We start from the raw sequence: 20497 nt of genomic DNA, 5'->3' as shown, positions 1-20497 counted from the left end.
GTTTTACTTAGATTGATTTTCATTTGAAAAGTTTTGCACTATTCATTTAAAATTTTTGTCTTTTCCAGTTGTACTCTATATTCTGCAAGAATAATAATATCACCTGCATATGTGATTGATATTTGTGCCATTTAGCAGTATATATATATATATATATATATATATATATATATATATAACAATCAGAAACAGCATAATCCAGTTGGTATACAAGCAAACCTACAAATAAAGATAGTAACACTATTATTTGCAGATGATCAAATAATATTAGCTGCATCAGAAGATGACTTACAGGGATCAATCAAATCATTAAATGAAATTTCAAAACAATAATATACAAAAATAAAGTCATCATCATCATCATCAAATTCCTGCCATGTACCCTCAAGGGGTGTACAGGATATGATAGTACTACATGAAAAATATTACATCATTATTAATTTCCTATCTACAATTTTCCTCCAAATCAGTCTGTTACTTGTCAAGACTCCAATATTATCAGATCTTATATTTCTATCGTCTAAGGCACTTAAAAACACAAAAATAAAGTTAAATACAAAAATCATAGCTTCCAAATGAGAAAACCCAATAAGAAGTAAAATAGCAATAGATAATAAAAATATTAGAACCAGTAAGTACTTTCAAATACCTGGGATGTGACTTATCATATGTAGAGAAAAAGATATAGATATTAAAATATCAAACTTTGTTAAAGTAAATGGCATAACAAATAATATATTTAAGCCATCCCTGGTACAAAAACACACCATTATCAAACTATATAAAGTCCTATCTAAACCAACTTTTTTATATGGAAGTGAAACATGGACTATAAAAAAAAAGATGAGAAATGGATTCATACAGTAGAGATGAAATTTCTAAGAAAAATAGCTGGATATACTAGGTGATCCCATAAAACACAATCCCAGCACTATTATCCCGTCCCTGTAGTGGTTCTCAGTAAGATCTGCAAAATGTCCCTCTACAGCTGCAATCACCTCTTGATTCGAAGAAAAATGCTGACCAGCGATGAAGAGTTTTAGTTTTGGGAAGAGATAGAAGTCAGAGGGAGGCTAAATCTAGGGAATAGGGTGGATGTTCCAACAAGTGCAGATCCCTTAAAAAGATGATTTTTTTCTTCTGCAAACCAGGTCTTTTCTCACGAATTTTTTCGTCTCTTCTGGTTAAAAGATCGGAATAATATTCCCCGGTTATTGTTTTAAACTCTTCAAGATAATTAATAAACAAAATGCCTTTAGCATCCCAAAACACTGATGCCATGACCTTTTCTGCTGATGGAACCGACTTTGTCTTCTTTGGCACTGAACAACTGGCTTCTGTCCACTGTTTCGACTGCTGTTTGGATTCTGGTGTGCAATGGTGAATCCAAGTCTCATCCATGGTAATAAATCAACCCACAAAATCAGTTTTATTCTTGTTAAAATGCTCCAAGCACTGTTCAGCGAGTTTCATGCAAGTGCATTTTTGATCTGCTGTGAGCACCGTGGCACCCATCTTGTGCAAAGCTTTATCGTTTGCAATTCTTCATGCAAAATATATCCTACATTTTCTTTTGAAACACCTATAGTCTCAGCAATTTCATGCACTTTGACTCACCAGTCATCCAATACCATATCGTGCACTTGGAGACGATATGGTATTGGATGACTGGCGAGTCAAAGTGCGAGTCAAAGTGCATATCCATAGTAATAAATCGATGTACAGAATCAGTCTTATTCTTGTTAAAATGCTCCAAGCACTGTTCAGAGATTTTCATGAAAGTGTATTTTTGATCTGCTGTGAGCAAGCTCGGCATACTCATCTTGCACAAAGCTTTTTCACTTGCAATTCTTCATGCAAAATATATATTACACATTCTTTTGAAATGCCTATAGTTTCAGCAGTTTTACTCGCTTTGACTTGCCGGTCATCCAATACCATATCATGCACTTGATCAATGATTTCTGGTGTTGTTACACTTTTTTTGACGTCCTTCACATGGATCATCTTCATGGCTGGTACGGCCACGTTTAAACTCGGCAGCCCATTTCTTAATTATCGAAAACAAAGGAGAAGAGTGCCCATAAACTTTTATGAACTTCAAATGAATTTCTTTTGGTGTTAAACCTTCTTTTACAAAGAATTTTATAACCACACGGTCCTCCATTTTATCCATTTCAAAGGATACAGACAATACTTTTGCTTCAGACAGCTGTATAAAATAAACTACTTGATAGAATGACGTGCAATTTTACAATGGATGCTTATGACAGATGTACTAACTTAGATAAAAAAGGTTTTGCCGATTGTGTTGCCATCTATGGTCGAGGCCAAGAAATTTTCAGACCACCCTCGTAGTTACAGGAATTGAATATGATGGGTTTAGTATTTTCAGGGAAGATAGAAAAGATAGGATGGGGGGAGAAGTACAGCTGATGATAGTAGATGAATTGCAACTAATAAGAATAGGAGACAGGTGGGAGAGTGGCTGTTCATTTTAAGCAATCTGGTGTGAGATTAAGACCACTAAGACAAGATTTACAGTTGGTTGTTGCTATAGGTTAGGGAGTTCCATGGATGATCTGAAAACATGCATTGCCAAATTTCTACAATGAGTACACTCTAAGTGATTATTCTGGAGGACTTCAACTATGGAGATATAGACTGGAAGGAAGAAAGATCACATGGCAGGAAGGAAATAGAATTTATACACCTGATTAGAGATGGTTATTTTTGGCAGCATGTGTTGGAGAGGGCTAGGGGGTGCAAGAGTATTGGTCCTGGGCATAGGATCAGAAGAGCTATCCATAACCAAGTTGACAACATTACCTGCAGTTGGTGAAAGTGCCCATGCAGTCTTGACTTGGAGATTGTAAAATGTGAGGAAATATTCTATCAAGAAGGGGTATTTGAAGAACTACAAGTCAAGTGATTATGACATGCTTGGGAAGAAGCTTAAATCTGTGCCATGGCATAAAACACTGCAGGGCAAGGATGTACATGGGAGATAATTAAGCATCATCAATATTAAATTGTATACTTAAGTTAAGGAGAGTTAATCAGGTAGGAGTTAGATGGATGAGTAATATCATTATAATAAATTTAGTTTAATCCTTTATCCAAGTGTGAGCAAACAAAGTTTGCACCTGAAAATATCTTCAGAACTGAGAAAAGGTAGTGCAACATCAGGCAACTCGGTGCAAAGGTGGACCAAGCTGTCATCACTCCTATCTCAGTATCTCCCATAATGCAAAACAACATCTCCTTGCAGATATGTATAATGTTATGCATTAAGAGAAGGGCTACTACCCAGAGCGGTTTCGACCTTTATTGAGGTCTCGTCAGTGGGAGCCAGGCCCAGAAGTGGAGATACCAAGGCAGAAGCAATGGAGAGATCATCTTTACCTATAGGAATTGCCAAAAGGTGTGCCACCTTATTATTAAATTACTCTGGATTTAGAGAAAGATGTTGATAGTTTATTTTCCACTTGGTTAGACTATAATAAATTTAGTTTAATCCTTTATCCAAGTGCGAGCAAACAAAGTTTGCACCTGAAAATATCTTCAGGACTGAGGAAAGGTAGTGCAACACCAGGCAACTCGGAGCAAAGGTGGACCAAGCTATCCTCACTCCTCAGTATCTCCTATAATGCAAAACACATCTCCTTGCAGATATGTATAATGTTATGCATTAAGGGAAGGGCCACTACTCAGAGTAATATCATTAAGTATGAGCTGCAGAAGAAGCAAATGCCGTGGAATGTATATAAAGAGAAAGGTAACCAGCAACCTCATGAACAGTACAAGGCTCAGACAAGAAAGGTGACCAGCATGGCATGGAAGGCAAAATCAGATTATGAGAAGAGGTTGGATGTTGATAATAATACTCATAAATCTTGCCAGGAGTACTCAGTAGGGAAATATCTCTGTAATCCTTGCATTCAGTTTTATTTCCCTTTTAACAGATTGAAACTCTGAGAACTGTACTCCAGTCATCTGGTATTCGGTCCTCTGATCAAGCCTTCTGAATTATGCTCTGCAGTCAGTGTAAAACTTTTATACCTCCAGATTTGAGCAATTAGACCACTCCAGCTGTCTTTCCACATTTTTGATGGCTGTCTCCACTTGAAGTATTCATATGTATTCCTAATTACATTCCTATTTATATTTATAGTATAACTAAGTGAAACTTCCAACAACTATCTCTAATCCAGAGTATTTTAATAAGGTGTGATATATGACTTCTTCATTACTTCAACCTTGGTATCACCTCTGGGTCTGTCTCCCGCTGATGAGACCTCGGTAAAGGTCGAAACCGGTCTGGGTAATGACCCTTCCCATAATGCATAGCATTATACATACCTGTAAGAATATGTGCTTTGCATTATGAGATACTAAGGCAAGTGATGTGAAGTCATAAGCTTCTATATACAAGTTGCCCCAGTCCTGAAAATAGTTCACGTGCAAACTTGTTTGCTTACGCTTGGATAAAGGATTAAACCAAGTATGTAATTTCTTGGTATCTATCTTTAATTTATAGTAAAATTAGTATTATATCACAGATGTTGGTTAAAATTTTATTATGAATTAAAATATTTGACTGCATTGAATTTGCTATTGTATACTTCTGTTTCTTATAGTCATAATATAGTCACATCAGTCATACAATGATATTATTATGAACTAAGTACAATGAAACAGCCAAATGTAAATAAACTGGTTTCCATAAATCAAGGAACAAAAAAAAATTGTGATAATCTGGGGTGAGGGGGGAATTGGAGAGAGAGGAAGGTGAGTCTAGTTATCCGAACTTCGATTGTGTAATAAAGAAATCTCATGAGAAGGATGAAACCGAATTTAGTGAGTTGTTGTGAGACAACTACCTCAAGTAGCATGTGAAGGAAAGAACTTAGATTAAAGAGTGTTAGATCTGATTATAGTATTGGGAGTTTCACTTAAAGATGTAATTATTCTGCCTCTGATTGATAACAGTGATCATGCAGTAATCACTTGGAAAGTGGCACTAAGTTTGACTGTTCCATTCAGAAAAGGTTATATACTGAACTACAAAACAGGAAATTATGACTGACTAAGGAGTATGCTGGGTTCTGTGCCATAGTACCAATTGTTGGATGGGTAAGATATCATTATTATCTTTATTATCCTAAGACCCCACATTTTTATCTTTATTATTATCTTTATTATCCTAAGACAGACACATCTCATCATACAGTGCCTTAAACACATTCAGATTCTCTACAGACACCACACTCTCAGGCAATGCACACCTATCATTCACAGCTCTCCCTTCAAAAACTTGCTTCTCACTCTCTTGCTTACATCTTTCTTATATAGCTTCCAGGGATGAAATCTTGTTCTCCACAATCTCCCACCATTTTGTGAAAAACTTCTTCAATGTTAATCCTATAATAATCCCTTACCTTGTACATCTCTATCATATCACCCTGCTTCCTCATATCCACTAGACTGCAGATTACATTGTCTAACTTTTCTTCATATTTAGCATTTCAGATATCGGAAACTATTTTGGTTAGTTGCCTCTGGACCCCTCTCCAATATCTTTTCATCCTTTTGAAAACCAGGTGACCAAATATCTCCATAGTGGTCCATATCTGACCTAATTAGAGCCTTATACAATGGAACTAGAATATCCTTCTATAAACCAGTGTCCTCTGTATCATTGCTAGAATTCATTGTTTTCCTCACAATTTTGGCAACATATCCTCTAAATTTTAGATACTTATCCACTATCACCCCAAGATCTCTTATTTTCTCCACCTTCAACAATATATCCCCACCAAGAGTAAATTCTACATCCCATCTTTGTTTTCCAGATTTTAAAACCTTTTATTTTGTGACATTGAACTGGTATCTGCACTCCCATGCCCCATCCACCCAGTCTGTTCTAGTCTTCTTGTAAGGCCACAGCATCAGCTCTACTCCTCACAGTTTGTCCCAACCTAGTATCATCTGTAAGCAACACTTATTTTTCAAACAGTTGAAACATAGGTGAAAATAGCTGAAAAATAAATATGGGAACATGGGATTTTTTAAATGCTTCCCATGGGTACATAGAAACATTTACATTTAAAAAAATACTTAAATGATGCAGTATCAGAATATGCCCCTAGAGCACAAAGAATAAATAAGATAGGAGTGAAATGGATATGTAGTTTTATTAAGCAAGGGATTCAGAAGAAAAAGATGAAGTAGAAGGAATACTGTGAGCATAAGGATGATGTCAATTATAAAAATTATAAAGAACAAGCCAGAAGAGTTACACTGTTATATAGAATCCTAAGTATGAAAGTTTCTTTTCTAAGTATGAAAAGAAACTGGCTCTGCAAGCTAAGGATAACTCAAAAGAATTCAACTACCATTATAACAAACTTTCAAAAAAGTCCACACAAGGTGACACATGTCCCTATGTCATAAACTTTGCTGAAAAATAAGTCACTTTATCAAAAACTTAATTATTAATATGAAGTTAATTCATGGCAGTTTTTTTGTTTTAATGATCATAGGCTAGTTGAGAGCAAGAATAAAAATAAACATCAAGAACGAGAGGTTGAAATTGTTAATGAAAAAAACCATATTAGAAGGTGAAGATATAGTAAACCATAAAGAAAAATTTGAGGAAATAACGGAAGGAAAGTTGAAAGAAAAAAATATGAATGAGTCAAGTTTATCCAATAGAATGGAGGAAATAGCATCAGCAGTAATAGAAGTTACTAAACGTTTAAGAAAATCATTATCTGCAAATAGAACTTCTAGAGAAAAATATACTTTATGAACACTTGATTTAATAAAAGAAGAGAAGAATTAAGGAAAAGGAGACACAGAAGTAGTAAAGACAATATAGAATTTATGGAAATACAAAAGTTAAAAAAAAATACCAAAAGCAACATTAGAAAATGATCAAACAAGAATTACATGAAAGGGGAAAAAAAGATGGATTCCAAAATTGAAAAATAAGCAAGGAATACTACAATACAATAGAGAAGAAATAATGAAAATATGTAATGAGTTTTATAGGGACTTATACACAGGCAAGGAAACATACAAATCTTCTATTATATATATTTAGATGAGGCTGATACAGAATGACTCATCATGATGAAATCATTATGGAAAAGTTTTTAGTCAGTGAAGAATAATAAAAGTCCTGGAGAAGATGCCATATCAGCATACACATAAAATCAGGGGGTTCAGTGATATTTTAATTACAAAAAAAATCCTTGATTATCTTGTTACATAAAAAGTGCAGAAGAGATGATACCTATAACTATAGGGCAATCACTTTGCTATGACTGTTGTTAAAATATTTATATCCATTATATTGAATAGGATTACAAGGTTTTTGGATGATGTACAGCAGTGTTTCTCAACGTGGGGAGTATGCCACAGGGGAGAAATTTGAATATTTTGGGGAACAATTAGAAAATAATGTTGCATTCGTCACCTCATCACTGATATACTCAAAACACCATTGTCGGCGAGGGGGAACATCAAAATCTTTGAGGCGTCGAGGTGGGGCATGATCCAAAAAACGTTGGGAAATACTGATGTACAGCCATATGAACAAGCAGGATTCAGAGCAACATTTTCTACAATAGATCTTATCCACACTATTAACCCCCATTGGTCCCATCTGCTCATTGAACAAGATCAAATACCATATGGTCACTTCATTCCTTGATGATGCTCCACACTAGTCCTTGCCATGTTGTCCTGTCGTGTGCTTTTCTGAAGGCTTCAACTTCCTGAAGACCAGTCACTCCAGATGCACCATCTATCCGTCCATCTCACTGAAAGTCTACCCCTTCCTCTATTTATGTTTTGAGAAGTCATCTGTTCAATTTGTCCATAGTATTTCAGCTTTTTTCTGTCAATATCTCAACTTTGTTCTTGTGGAGATAGATCCATCCTTCCAGATTTTAGATGTCTCTGAATGTTGTTTTAGTCATTCCTAGTCTTCTTCTAATCGATCCCAAATATTTAAACTTGCTGACTTCCTTATTTCTTTCTCTGTTAAGGTGCACATGTTTCTCAGGAGCCTTCCTGTTTATATTTCCTTTTGAGAACCCTAATCTTTGTCTTGCTAGAATTGAGCTGAAGTCCTCTGTTAAAGATTCATCCTAGTTCTTCCTTCTCCTCTACAAAGGAGTATTTTATCATCAGCATGCCTCAGATTATTGATCAGTCTGTCACCTATTCTAATTCCTGTGTTAAGCTCATCCAATATTACATGCATGATCTCCTCAGCATAGATACTGAATAGATGAGGAGAAAGTAGGCATCCCTGCCTAACTCTCTTTGGCACTGTGGTCTTGAATTGGGCATTTCAAGAAGCTCTCTACAGCATATTCTCACAAAAGATTTGCATCTTTATGCTTACAAAGTTCAATTGACTCAAGAACTGAAGCCTACTGACCACACACAGCGAAGAGAGTTCGTTGAATGGATTATGGAACAACAACAAGTGGATGCTTATTTTTCGAACAAAATCATCTTCAGCGATGAGGCTCATTTTCATCTTGATGGCTTTGTTAATTGACAAAATTGTCTCATTTGGGGTTCAAAAAATCCACGAGTGATTGTTGAGAAACAAATGCATCCACAACGTGTCACTGTTTGGTGCAGATTTTGGGCTGGAGGCATCATCGGTCCATTCTTCTTCGAAAATGTGGCTAGTAAGGCAATAACAGTTAATGATGCTCGCTATCGTGACATGATAATCCAGTTTTTTGTGCCTAAATTGCAAGATATGGATGTGGACGACATGTTTCAACAAGACGGTGCCACATGCCATACAGCCCGAGAAACAATTCAATTACTGCATGAGTCATTTCCTGGTCGTGTAATTTCCCTTTTTGGTTATCAGAATTGGCCGCTCAGATCATGTGACTTAACGGCGTTGACTTTTTTCTTTGGGGTTTTTTGAAGTCTAAGGTTTATGCCAACAAGCCCATGATCACCCACACCTTGAAGGAGGAAATTGAGTGCTGTATCAACGAAATTCAGCCACATTTATGCAAAAGAGTCATGGAAAATTTCGACAAAAGAGTGCGTATGTGCCAGCAAAGCCGTGGAGGCCATTTATCTGATATGCATAACCGTATACTGTATACTTTATGAATCAATAAGAAATGACAATTTTTAATTAAAAACCTGTGTTTTCTATCAAAATTACTTCTTGTGTGAATTTTGGGACACCCTGTATAAAGGTTTTATATGAGATGGTGAACATTGGAACAGAACTTAGACAGAACTGGAAAGTTAAGCAGTAGGCCAATATCCAGCAGTGGATGAAAAGAGGCTAAAGAAGAAGTTATATGGATGTGTGATAGACTGAGTTACTTGGATGTGAGTAAAAGTATATTTGCTTAAAGTGAATATTATCGGTAGAGTGCCAGTGCATAGTAGAACAATGACTGCTAAGACATCCTTGTTGGTTCAATTCAATTTATGTGATTTTGTTCAGTGCAGAAACTCACATTATCAGTCTCTCTCTCTAACTGGGTTCAAGGCACTATCTGGTAAAAAGATGTACTGTTAGAAAGCTGCTGAAAGATCTATGATTTTTGTTGATTTATTAAGTGTTTTCTTAGATTTAATGGTGTATTTTTAGTATATTATTGTAGTTTTTTAGTGTAATTATTGTACTACAACATTTTATAACATAATTGCAGAAATATTATTAGTTTTTACTACTCTAAAGAATGGCACCAAAAACTAATAATATTTCTGCAATTCTGTTATAAAATGCTGTAGTACCATAATTACACTAAAAAAACTACAATAATATACTAAAAATATACCATTAAATCTAAGAAAATACTTAATAACTTAACAAAAACCATAGATCTTTCAGGAGTTCTAACAGCACATCTTTTCACCAGATAGCTCCTCAAACCCAATTAAAGAAAGAGTGATAACGTGAGTTTCTCCAGATCTTTCCATGACCTGTGTCCAAAGGTGGGTAAGATTAGCTAGGAGTTTGGCTGTAGAGCAAGAATGGTGGAATCCATATTGATAATCACTAATTAATTTTGAGTCTCCAGGTAATGAAGAAGCAGGTAATTGATAATGTCTCCATTATTTTTGAAAGTACTTTGTGATACTTTGTGAGAGCAATGGGTTGGTAGTCTCATGACAGTTGGCTGACTGTTGTTTCTCTTTTTGAGTAGAAGCTGGATGTAGGCTTGCTTCCATGTTGATGGGTAGATGCCAGTAGAATATGATAGTTTATATAGGTGATACAAGATGGGTGTTGATTCTGGAAAATAAGTCTTGAGTACAACTGGAGAAATACCATCTGGACCAGGAGCCTTGTTAGTATCAAGATTAATTACGGTTTTTCTGATGTCCTTTTGGTGAAAGTTCAGAGGAGGTATGTAGTGGGGAGTTTGTGGAAGTACAGAAGGTGATTTGCTTTGATCGTTAAGGCAAGAAATGGAGGGAAAAACTGATTCCAAGAGGCCCACCTTTTCTTTGGATGAGGTTGCCATAGTGCCATCAGGATGCAAGAGATGTGGCAACAGGGAAGGGCCAAAGTTATGCCCAACAGCTTTAGCAAGTTGGGCCTTAATTACGGTTTTTCTGATGTCCTTTTGGTGAAAGTTCAGAGGAGGTATGCAGTGGGGAGTTTGTGGAAGTACAGAAGGTGATTTGCTTTGATCGTTAAGGCAAGAAATGGAGGGAAAAACTGATTCCAAGAGGCCCACCTTTTCTTTGGATGAGGTTGCCATAGTGCCATCAGGATGCAAGAGATGTGGCAACAGGGAAGGGCCAAAGTTATGCCCAACAGCTTTAGCAAGGGATCAGAAGGCTTGACTGCCAGTTGAGCAGGAGGCAAGTTTATTACATTTCATTTTTATGAAATGCAGTGATTTGCCTTTAAGCATTATGTTGTTGGCCCTTACATTAATCAGCATGAAATTTTAAGTAAATGTACTGCACTAGTCTTTCCTTTCTTTTTACGTTATTGAAGTATTGTGAAGTAATGGAGCAATCATCTTTCAAAAGCTAAGTGATTGAGATAATTTTAGCATGCTCTGCCATGATAACCTCATCTAATGTAATTTTATAAGGAAGTTTCCTTTAACATACCAAGCTTTCAATATGAATATATTTTTCATTATCTTTTTTTCTTTCTTTATTTTCTCCAGCTTCCATTTCAAGTGTTGTACTGCAGAAATATTCAAGTGAAACCAGAATGTTGTATAGTAAATTTGAATTATTTTATCCTTGATTTCCTAATTTTTCATTGTGTGCATTGGTAATCATTCTCATTAGTGAAAATAAATCTTCTGTGAATTGGTGTGAATGTCTTCCTGTCACACTTTCAACTTTGGATTCATGTTTTGTGCCTAAATGTAATTTGTTTGTAATTTGCCTAAGAATTGCTTACACAGCTAAAACCAGCATAATTGTCCTATTACAATGAACATATCCAAAACACTGTTAGCTGTAGCATTTATATTGAATAGCAGTGTATTCCCTGCTGTTCATCTTATTGTATTAATTTTATTATCCAGTATAATAACCATTCCGCCTTACCTCAAAACTGCAGTGCTACTGTGGTCATGTCACATGATTCTATTTTTATTCTTAAAATCATGTGATTTATATATTTTGTCAAACAGCAAAAAGAGTATCAGCTTAATTATTATTATTATTAAGAGAGACTTCCAGGGAATCAGGGACTCATAGAAGGAGGCCACATACTGTACGCACTAGCTATCTTACTTATTCTTGAATTCATTCATGCTGCTTGCACACACACAACATCTAATGGCAATCCATTCCAATCACTCGCCCTATGAAAGAAAAATTTAGCCTGATGTGAGACCATCACCCTGCTTATTGGAAGCCAGAGACTTTTCAAGACTGTTGGCTTGAAAAAGTCCCCTATTTCTTTGTGTCTGTATCATTTATGCAATATAAATTTGGCATATATTGCAGCTGTTTGTGCCACTACTTAAGATGCTTTTCACTGGAAACTCTTTTTAAAATTGTGAATGCAAGAATGCTATTTCATTTTTACATGAAGTTAATTTAAAAGTTTCTTGGTGCAATAGTTTCCTTTCTTTTAAGTAGTACCAAGATAAAATCTTTAATGCTCTCTTCAAAATAACCATTATGATTTCCAAGTGATGAACAAAACTTTCAACATGAGCTTTTGCAGGTAATCATACTTTCTGTCTGATCTTGAAAAGAATAAATAAATTTGAAATACAAAGAAAATTTATGTTGAAAGTTGTGAATGTTTGATAAACCAATCATTTTGCTGTTACATTCAGAAATTTCTTCAGAAGGTAGCTCAAATGTGAGTTTGCCTACATGATGAAAAATTGATACTTTGTCTTTTAAATAATTATTCACTTATATGAAGCTTTTTGAAGCTGTCTTAAAAATATAGCATATCAAATATACAGCCATTGTGCACAAGTTTTATCTTGTCTTTAAATTTTAAACCATACCATACCTATTATTATGCAGCTTTATTGTCTGATATAGAAATTAAATCCTTTTGAAAATGCATAATTATTCATGAAAGTATGAATTTTCTTACAGAATTTTAATTCCAGTTTTTGATCCTGATACAAATATGCTATTTCTGGCAGCAAAGGTAATAGAGATGTTTCAATTTTGTAAATGTTTTGTAAAATGTAACATTGCTATTTACTTGAGATATTTGAAATAGAATAAATGAATACTTTTGATGAATGAATAGATGTTTGCATTTAACTAAAGTTTGATATATTCAGATATTTTTCAAACTTGTGATAAAAGCAATGCTATGAAAGGATCAAACATTTGAACATACTGTCATGTCTAGAGCAGTTAAAGAAATTAATAGGTGGAGCAAGTTACCATAATAAGGAAAACACTGTGTACTTTCAAACAAATATATTGTTTATGAATGCTTTCTGAGAGAGAAGCAGGACATTGCAAATTGCAATTTATTTTGCTTTTGTTGATACCTCCATTGAGCATTAAGGACAGTATGCTCTTCAGTTGGAAAAACATGCACTGAGATCCCATCTAAGATGTAAGCCCCATTCATTTTAGAAATTTGGAGTAAAAACACTAATGCAGCAGCAGCTCCTCCCCTTCAAAACAGAAATACAGCTAGAAAATACATGCAACTAGTAAACATAGATATCATCTTCCCTTTTATGTGACGCTTAGTGGCCTGTCATGGCCAAGTAACTCAGCTTCTAGAAACCTGATACTGCTTATGATAAGGTGATTAATCTGATCTGCATTATCTGCCGATCTTGTGCTAACTTGTGAAGGCAAGTTAGCTGGTGTCATATGGAGGTGGAAAGCCACCTTTGTATGAGTGTTTGTCACCCTCAGTTGAAAAGCCTTGATAAAATGGTTCTTTGCATCCTAGACTGGATTGAACCCAGGTCTTTCCAATCAAAGGGCATCATCTATACCAACTGAGCTACAGAGACCTTGCATAAACTACGTACATAAATACTGTGGTAGATGAATTCTGTCTTGTTCTGCTAAAAAAAGGCTCATGATAGTTGCTATTAATGTGCCATTCAGTTCTAATCGCAGATGGATGGTGAGATGATTTTATTCACCCATCTAGATGGTTCAGACAGGAAATTCAGTACATTTAACCTGATTAGAAGATAAACGTGACACAGATTTTAACAGCAGCTGAAAAAATTTGCAAGTGCAACTAAATGGATGAACGTAAAATCCATTGTTATGAAGTGAAAGACTTAAAAAACATCAAGCTTGGTATTATTTTGTAATTAACTGGTCAAAAAGATTAAAATATCCATATCAAGCTTTATGCTAAAAAATCAAAGATTCTTATCACATTGTATTGAGTACTAATGAAAACACCAAAATCCATTGCTTTATAAATTAACCACCTTACTGGCCATTATGTATCAAATACACATCCTCATATGCTTTGTATCCATCATTTATTTCAATATAATATCAATGGTATTACAATTTTAATATGCACTTTGCATCCATGATAACCTTGACTTCTATAGACATCTTGGCTCGTTAATTAGCATTTTACTAAGTGAATTCTTCATTGATTTGCACAATTAATTTATTTTACAAATGTTGACTGTATTTAACACTTTTATCAGTGTTGTTTATTGTAGATTCATTTTTGAATCTTTGCATTTTTGGGGATATTAACGCAAGTGATGAGAACTTATACCACCTTTACCACGAGTTGCTCCATTTTTGTTATTTCTGGTGCCTGTAAATTTAATGAGAGCTTTATCCTAAGTAAGAGTATGTAAAATATGTTGGAAGTTTTTTTCACTTGGTTAGACTCTAAATTATATATTTAGTTTAATCCTTTATACAAGTGTAAGCAAACAAAGTTTGTGCATGAAGTATCTGTATCTTCAGGACTGGGCAACTTGTGGTAAAGGTGGTATAAGTTCTCATCACTTACCTTAGTATCTCCAATAATGCAAAGCGCATCTCCTTCCCAACATGTATAATGCTATGAATTAAGGGAAGAGACACTACCCAGATGGGTTTCGGCCTTTATTGAGGTCTCATCAGTGGGAGCCACACCCAGTGGCAATGATACCAAAGTGGAAGTAATGGTGAAGTCATATTTACCTATACGAGTTGCCAAAAGGTGTCACACCTTATTATTAAATTACTCTGGATTAGAGAAAGATGTTAGAAGTTTTTTTTCACTTGGTTAGAATATAAATTATATATTTAGTTTAATACTTTATCCAAGTGTAAGCAAACAAAGTTTGCGCCTGAAGTATCTTCAGGACTGGGACAACTCGTGGTAAAGGTGGTATAAGTTCTCACCACTTGCCTTAGTATCTCCCATAATGCAAAGCACATCTCCTTGTGGATATGTATAATGCTATGCATTAAAGGAAGGGCCACTACCCAGAGAGGTTTCGACCTTTATTGAGGTCTCAGTGGGAGCCAGATCCAGTGATGTTGATACCAATCCTGAAGATACTTCAGGTGCAAACTTTGGATAAAAGATTAAACTAAATATATAATTTATAGTCTAACCAAGTGAAAAAAAACTTCCAACATCTTTCTCTAATCCAGAGTAATTTAATAATAAGGTGTGACACCTTTTGGCAACTCGTATATGTAAAAGTGACTTCTCCATTACTTCCACCTTGGTATCACCACCACTGGGTCTGGCTCCCACTGATGAGACCTCAATAAAGGTTGAAAGAGGGGTAATGGATGGCAATGCTGTAGCCCATGAAGTTAACTGAGGCATGGCTGTTGCTGTTACCCCTCAGATAAAATATGACCTGTTCTGCTTGGTGGTGGGGTGAGCCTACCACTGGATAGAGCCAAACGTGACAGGGTGAGCCTGTTACTGAGGGGACCAATGCTGAGTTTCGATCCTTCAGGTTCCTCATTGTTGGGTGATCTGGGAGGATCTCACAAGTTTTTGTAGAGGTAACCCCACACTTAAACAGGGAAAATGGCCACTATCCGGTTGGGGTAGTGGCCCCTTCTCTTAATTTATAGCATTATACATGCCGGCAAGGAGATGTGCTTTGCCTTATTGGAGATACTAACACAAGTGATGAGAACGTATACTACCTTTACCATGAGTTTCCCCAGTCCTGAAGATACTTCAAGTGCAAGCTTCGTTTGCATACACTTGGATAATGGATTAAACTAAATATATAATTTATGTAAAATATCTAACATGCACAGGGTCATCTGATAAATTTCCATTAATTCAGTAGTGAACAATTACAATTATTTTCCTTACTCCTCTATTATGGAGTTTTGCATTATAGTAATTACGTTAGTGCATTAATTTTTTTCTCCATTCACAAAAATAAGTAAAAAAAGAAGTGAGTTTAACTGCCATTTACAACTAGAATAGGTGTTTGACTTTGTTTCTGCCAGGTAATATCTGCTATAAATTTTCCTTATGAAATAATCTATTTTTATATAAATTCAGTAAAATAAAATAAAGCAAGTTGCATTAAACATCCAACCAACCATCTATCATCATTATCAGCCATTATCAATCCACTGCTGGATGAAGGCCTTTCCAAGATTACTCCAAAACTGTCTGTCCATGGCTCTCCTCTTCCATGTCACTGCTACAAATCTGATAATATGATCAGTCCACTGTGAATTAGGTTGGTGTTGTGGTCGCTTTTCTTCTTGTGGTATCCAATCCAGTACTTCTTTTATCCATCATTGATTTTGTCTTTGAGCAATGTCCAACCCATTTACACTCTTCAGTAAATAACTTTACCAAATAAGAAACCAAACCAAAGAGATTTTGGTTGCGTTTCTTATCCACGTCTTCCTTTTGTGATACCAAACATGCCTTATTAATTATATTTGTCTAAACTCTCTTTTTATTAATTACTTCCTTAATTCTAGCCTTTATTGTATTCTATCCTTCTTAAGCCCCTCAACTACTACAGTCTGCTTTAGCTAAATTTTATCCTTTCTGTGTCCGCTCCTTCTATTGGATATGTGTGCAAATCTCAGCAAACAAACAGAATGACTCGGGTTTGAGCCATATTTCTTCAGATGCAAATCTGGAATTAACTCCTTTTTAAAATTAAGAAATTAAGTTTTAAAATTAAAACTCTAACAAAATTTGTTTGATAAAGCTGCTCTATCTTATTTCCTATACAAGAGAAGTCTCCTTGTCACACAGTTAACGACCAGACTAACTTATGACCCTGGAATTTAGCTATTATACCCAATTTCAAACCCTTAATGAACTTGTTCTAAATACAGTTGGCTAATCCCCCTGCATTTGAATTCGTACAGGTCCTAATCTTAATGAGCGGTGCATTGATTTCAGAGATCAGGCAATTTTATAAGGTAAAGAAAACAGGAATGTTTATTCATTCTTTAGTACGTTAGACAATTATCACAATTACACTTAACTATTCTGTCAGTTTCTTCATTACAGCATCCAATCGGTCCAGCATGGGCTGTTGCAGCCTTTCTACTTCTGATCGTACTATTTCAACAGTCCTATCAGCTTGAGGAACAGGGCGCTCCGAAGTTCTCATGGACACCACTGATAGTTGGCTCAGAACAGCATCAAGGCGGTCCATGACAGGCTGTTGTAGATGCTCGACTTCTTGCTTAATCATCAACTGAACTTCCTTCAAGTCAGTCATATCATCTACCATCCGGTTAATGTTGACCGATCCAACTCAATCTCCTTCACTTTTATCAAGGTTCTTGGTTCTTTCTTTCTTCTCATGAGATTCCTTCTCTGGCTTAGGGTTATTAACTGAATCATTCTCCTTTTTGATGATAATCACATAGCTAGAAGCAGATGTGTCTCCGAGCATTAGCTCCTTTTCTCTCACGGCATTTAAGCATTCTTCGACATTAGTCACTTTTTTCTTGTAGGCCGTCTCCCGGAGCTCTTGTTTCACTCCCAGCCTGAATTGGTGAAAAACCGCCCAATCCAGGGGGGGTTTATTCTCGTTTGATACATTCAGTGTATTAGCAAGGGTCAACAGCCTATTGTAGAAATCTGTTATGCTCTCTCTGTCCTTTTGTATAATCCTCTGTACTTTCCACAAATTTGGTCCTAAGCTTCTTAATTTAGAAAACTGGGAAATGAGGATTTCCTTAAATTTTGTATAGTCTAAGGTCTCTTTCAAGATGGGGGGGGAAATAGAGGAAGTTCTTTGCCTTCCCTACTAGTTTACTGTGCAGAAGGATGAGGAGCTGGAAATCAGTCCATCTGCCTGTTCTCCTGAACTCTTCGATGTAGCTAAAAAAAAGGCTAAAACATCGTCAGTTTCCTCCCCAGAGAATTGCAGAAAAACTTGCTGAGGGTTAATGGTCCTGAAAAATTCGGAATCATCCATCCCAGAACTTGATGGTTGATTCATACTTGCATATAGGTTTACACAATTTTTATCCTTTCTCATAGAAGATTTTGTTATCTAAACTTCTTGTACCTAGATTGCCCGATCTCAAATCAAAACCAACTCACCTTGATTTACATAAATTTATATTCCTTTTTCCCTTTCGTTTCTGTTTAATCAAGTAAATAAAAATCCTGTCGGCTGCGCTATTTTGTCATATATGTATCTTATGTTAATTATATTTAATAACAAATATAATTAATATCTCTTTATTATATATTAATTATATTAATATATAATTTAATAACAAATATAATTAATATCTTATTAATTATATTTGTCTAAACTCTTTTTATTAATTACTTCCTTAATTCTAGCCTTTATAGTATTCTGTCTTTCTCAATTACTACAATCTGCTTTAGCTAAATTCTATCCTTTCTATGGCCGCTCCTTCTATTGGATATGTCTGCAAATCTCAGCAAACAAAGAGAACGACTTGGGTTTGAGCCAGATTTCTTCAGATGCAAATCTGGAATTAACTCGTTTTTAGAATTAAGAAAAATTTGTTTGTTAAAGCTGCGCCATCTTATTTCCATTACAAGAGAAGTCTCCTTGTCAGAGAGTTAACAACCAGACTAACCTATGACCGTGGAATTTAGCTATTAATATATCCAATTTCAAACACTTAATGAACTTGTTCTAAATACAGTTGGCTAATCCCCCTGCATTTGAATTCGTACAGGTCCTAATCTTAATGAGCGGTGCATTGATTTCAGAGATCAGGTAATTTCATAGGAAAAGAAACAGGTAAAAAAAAGTCACAGGTAAAGAAAACAGGAATGTTTATTCATTCTTTAGTACGTTACACAATTTTCACAATTACACTTAACTAAGCTGAGTTACACTTGCTTGTAATGCTATTTAACCAGACAAAAGTCTTACCACAATCAATACCTTGCATCAAAAGACAATATCAATTCAAGATGTCCTACTCTCATTGATTTAACTCATTATGCAAGAGATTATCACATTCATTCTAAGGCTATTAGACTCTGACATGCCTCAACAATTCAATATCAAACTCTACTACAACACACGTCCAGAATTACAACAATTAGCAAGTGGATTACATACTAGAGTCCTGCTACCAGTTAATAAGTTCTATTACATAATATACCAGCACTTTTCTACACTCTAGCTTTGTTCAGAATACAATGGAACTAGAACGGTTTTACATTACCAACCATTTAGATCACGCTGGTGTCTCCTCTCAATCAATTTGCTGAATTCACGTAGCTAGTCTTTTCATTCTCAGGTCCATTGTCTTCGAATATGACCAACCAATGATTACGTTCATGAATTGCCTTCTTGCCGATGTGGACAAAACTGCTCTGCCTGAATAGGTCCTCGTGGTTCGGCATGGAACTTCGGTCCTCACTGACAGTCTAGCTACGCTGTTGTTATGCCTGGACTGGAACACTACCTCGCTGCATAGCCGCCACTGACCATCGTTTTTCCCGACCGCATGAACGACTTCCACCGGTGCCCAAAAATCAAAAGGAGAAGCAAAAAAAAAAGCCCAGAGTTTGCGCTGCCCAACTTCTTATATCATTTCGTAACTGCTCTCCCTACTGCATCACCAATTCCTCATGGCACCTAAGCCTTTTGCACTTGGTACTATCTTCTCCTCGTTTCATTTTCACCGTGGATATCTTGCACGGACCTCGCACACACTACTGCCTCGGATTACATCTTTAAGTCGATTATTTCACTGTGAACTTTGATCTAACCTTTCCCCTTTCCATTACAATTCTCACTAAATTTTAATTTTTGTCTTTCATTTACAGGACAGTTAAGAATATAAAAAAATTTTGGAGAATTTACAAAACAAAGGACTAATACGTTATTTACAGTTTTATTTATACCCATATACAAGTACTTCTTTGGGAAATTTTGGTATCCTTGTTAAATCCCAAATGAAATGCTTTTTGACAAATTAAACCTTTCATTTAAGATTTAGCAGTAACTCCCATAATGCAAAGCACATCTCCTTGTGGACATGTATAATACTATTCATTAAGGGAAGAGCCACTACCCAGACAGGTTTAGACCTTTATTGTGGTCTCATCAGTGGAGCCAGATCCAGTGGTGTTGATACCAATCCTGAAAATACTTCAGGTGGAAACTTTGTTTGCTTACACTTGGATAAAGGATTAAACTAAATGTATAATTTATAGTCTAACCAAGTGAAAAAAACTTCCAACATCTTTCTCTAATCCAGAGTAATTTAATAATAAGGTGTGACACCTTTTGGCAACTTGTATATGTAAAAGTGACTTCTTCATAACTTGTACCTTGGTATCACCACCACTAGGTCTGGCTCCCACTGATGAGACCTCAATAAAGGTAGAAACAGGGGTAATGGATGGCAATGCTGTAGCCCATGAAGTTAACTGAGGCATGGCTGTTGCTGTTACCCCTCAGATGATATATGAGCTGTCTGCTTGGTGGTGGGGTGAGCCTACCACTGGGTAGAGTCAAGCGTGACAGGGTGAGCCTGTTACTGAGGGAACCAATGCTCAGTTTCGATCCTTCGGATTGCTCATTGTTGG

At 35.8% G+C, this 20497-nt stretch overlaps 1 protein-coding gene across 1 annotated transcript in view; it reads left to right on the top strand.

Moving 5' to 3' along the window:
• Positions 1–20497, top strand: part of pod1 (coronin) — a 434089-nt gene that overhangs the window by 176145 nt on the left and 237447 nt on the right. Inside the window, exon 10 of the mRNA XM_090401146.1 lies at positions 12601–12655. Coding sequence (XP_090257272.1) covers positions 12601–12655 — 55 coding nt within the window. The remainder of the gene's footprint in view (positions 1–12600; positions 12656–20497) is intronic.

Source organism: Typopeltis vanoorti, chromosome 12, assembly GCF_054136105.1.
Source record: "Typopeltis vanoorti isolate ZY-2024b chromosome 12, IOZ_Tvanoo_1.0, whole genome shotgun sequence".
Classification (NCBI taxonomy): domain Eukaryota; kingdom Metazoa; phylum Arthropoda; class Arachnida; order Uropygi; family Thelyphonidae; genus Typopeltis; species Typopeltis vanoorti.
This window is presented reverse-complemented; position numbering and strand designations above follow the sequence as displayed.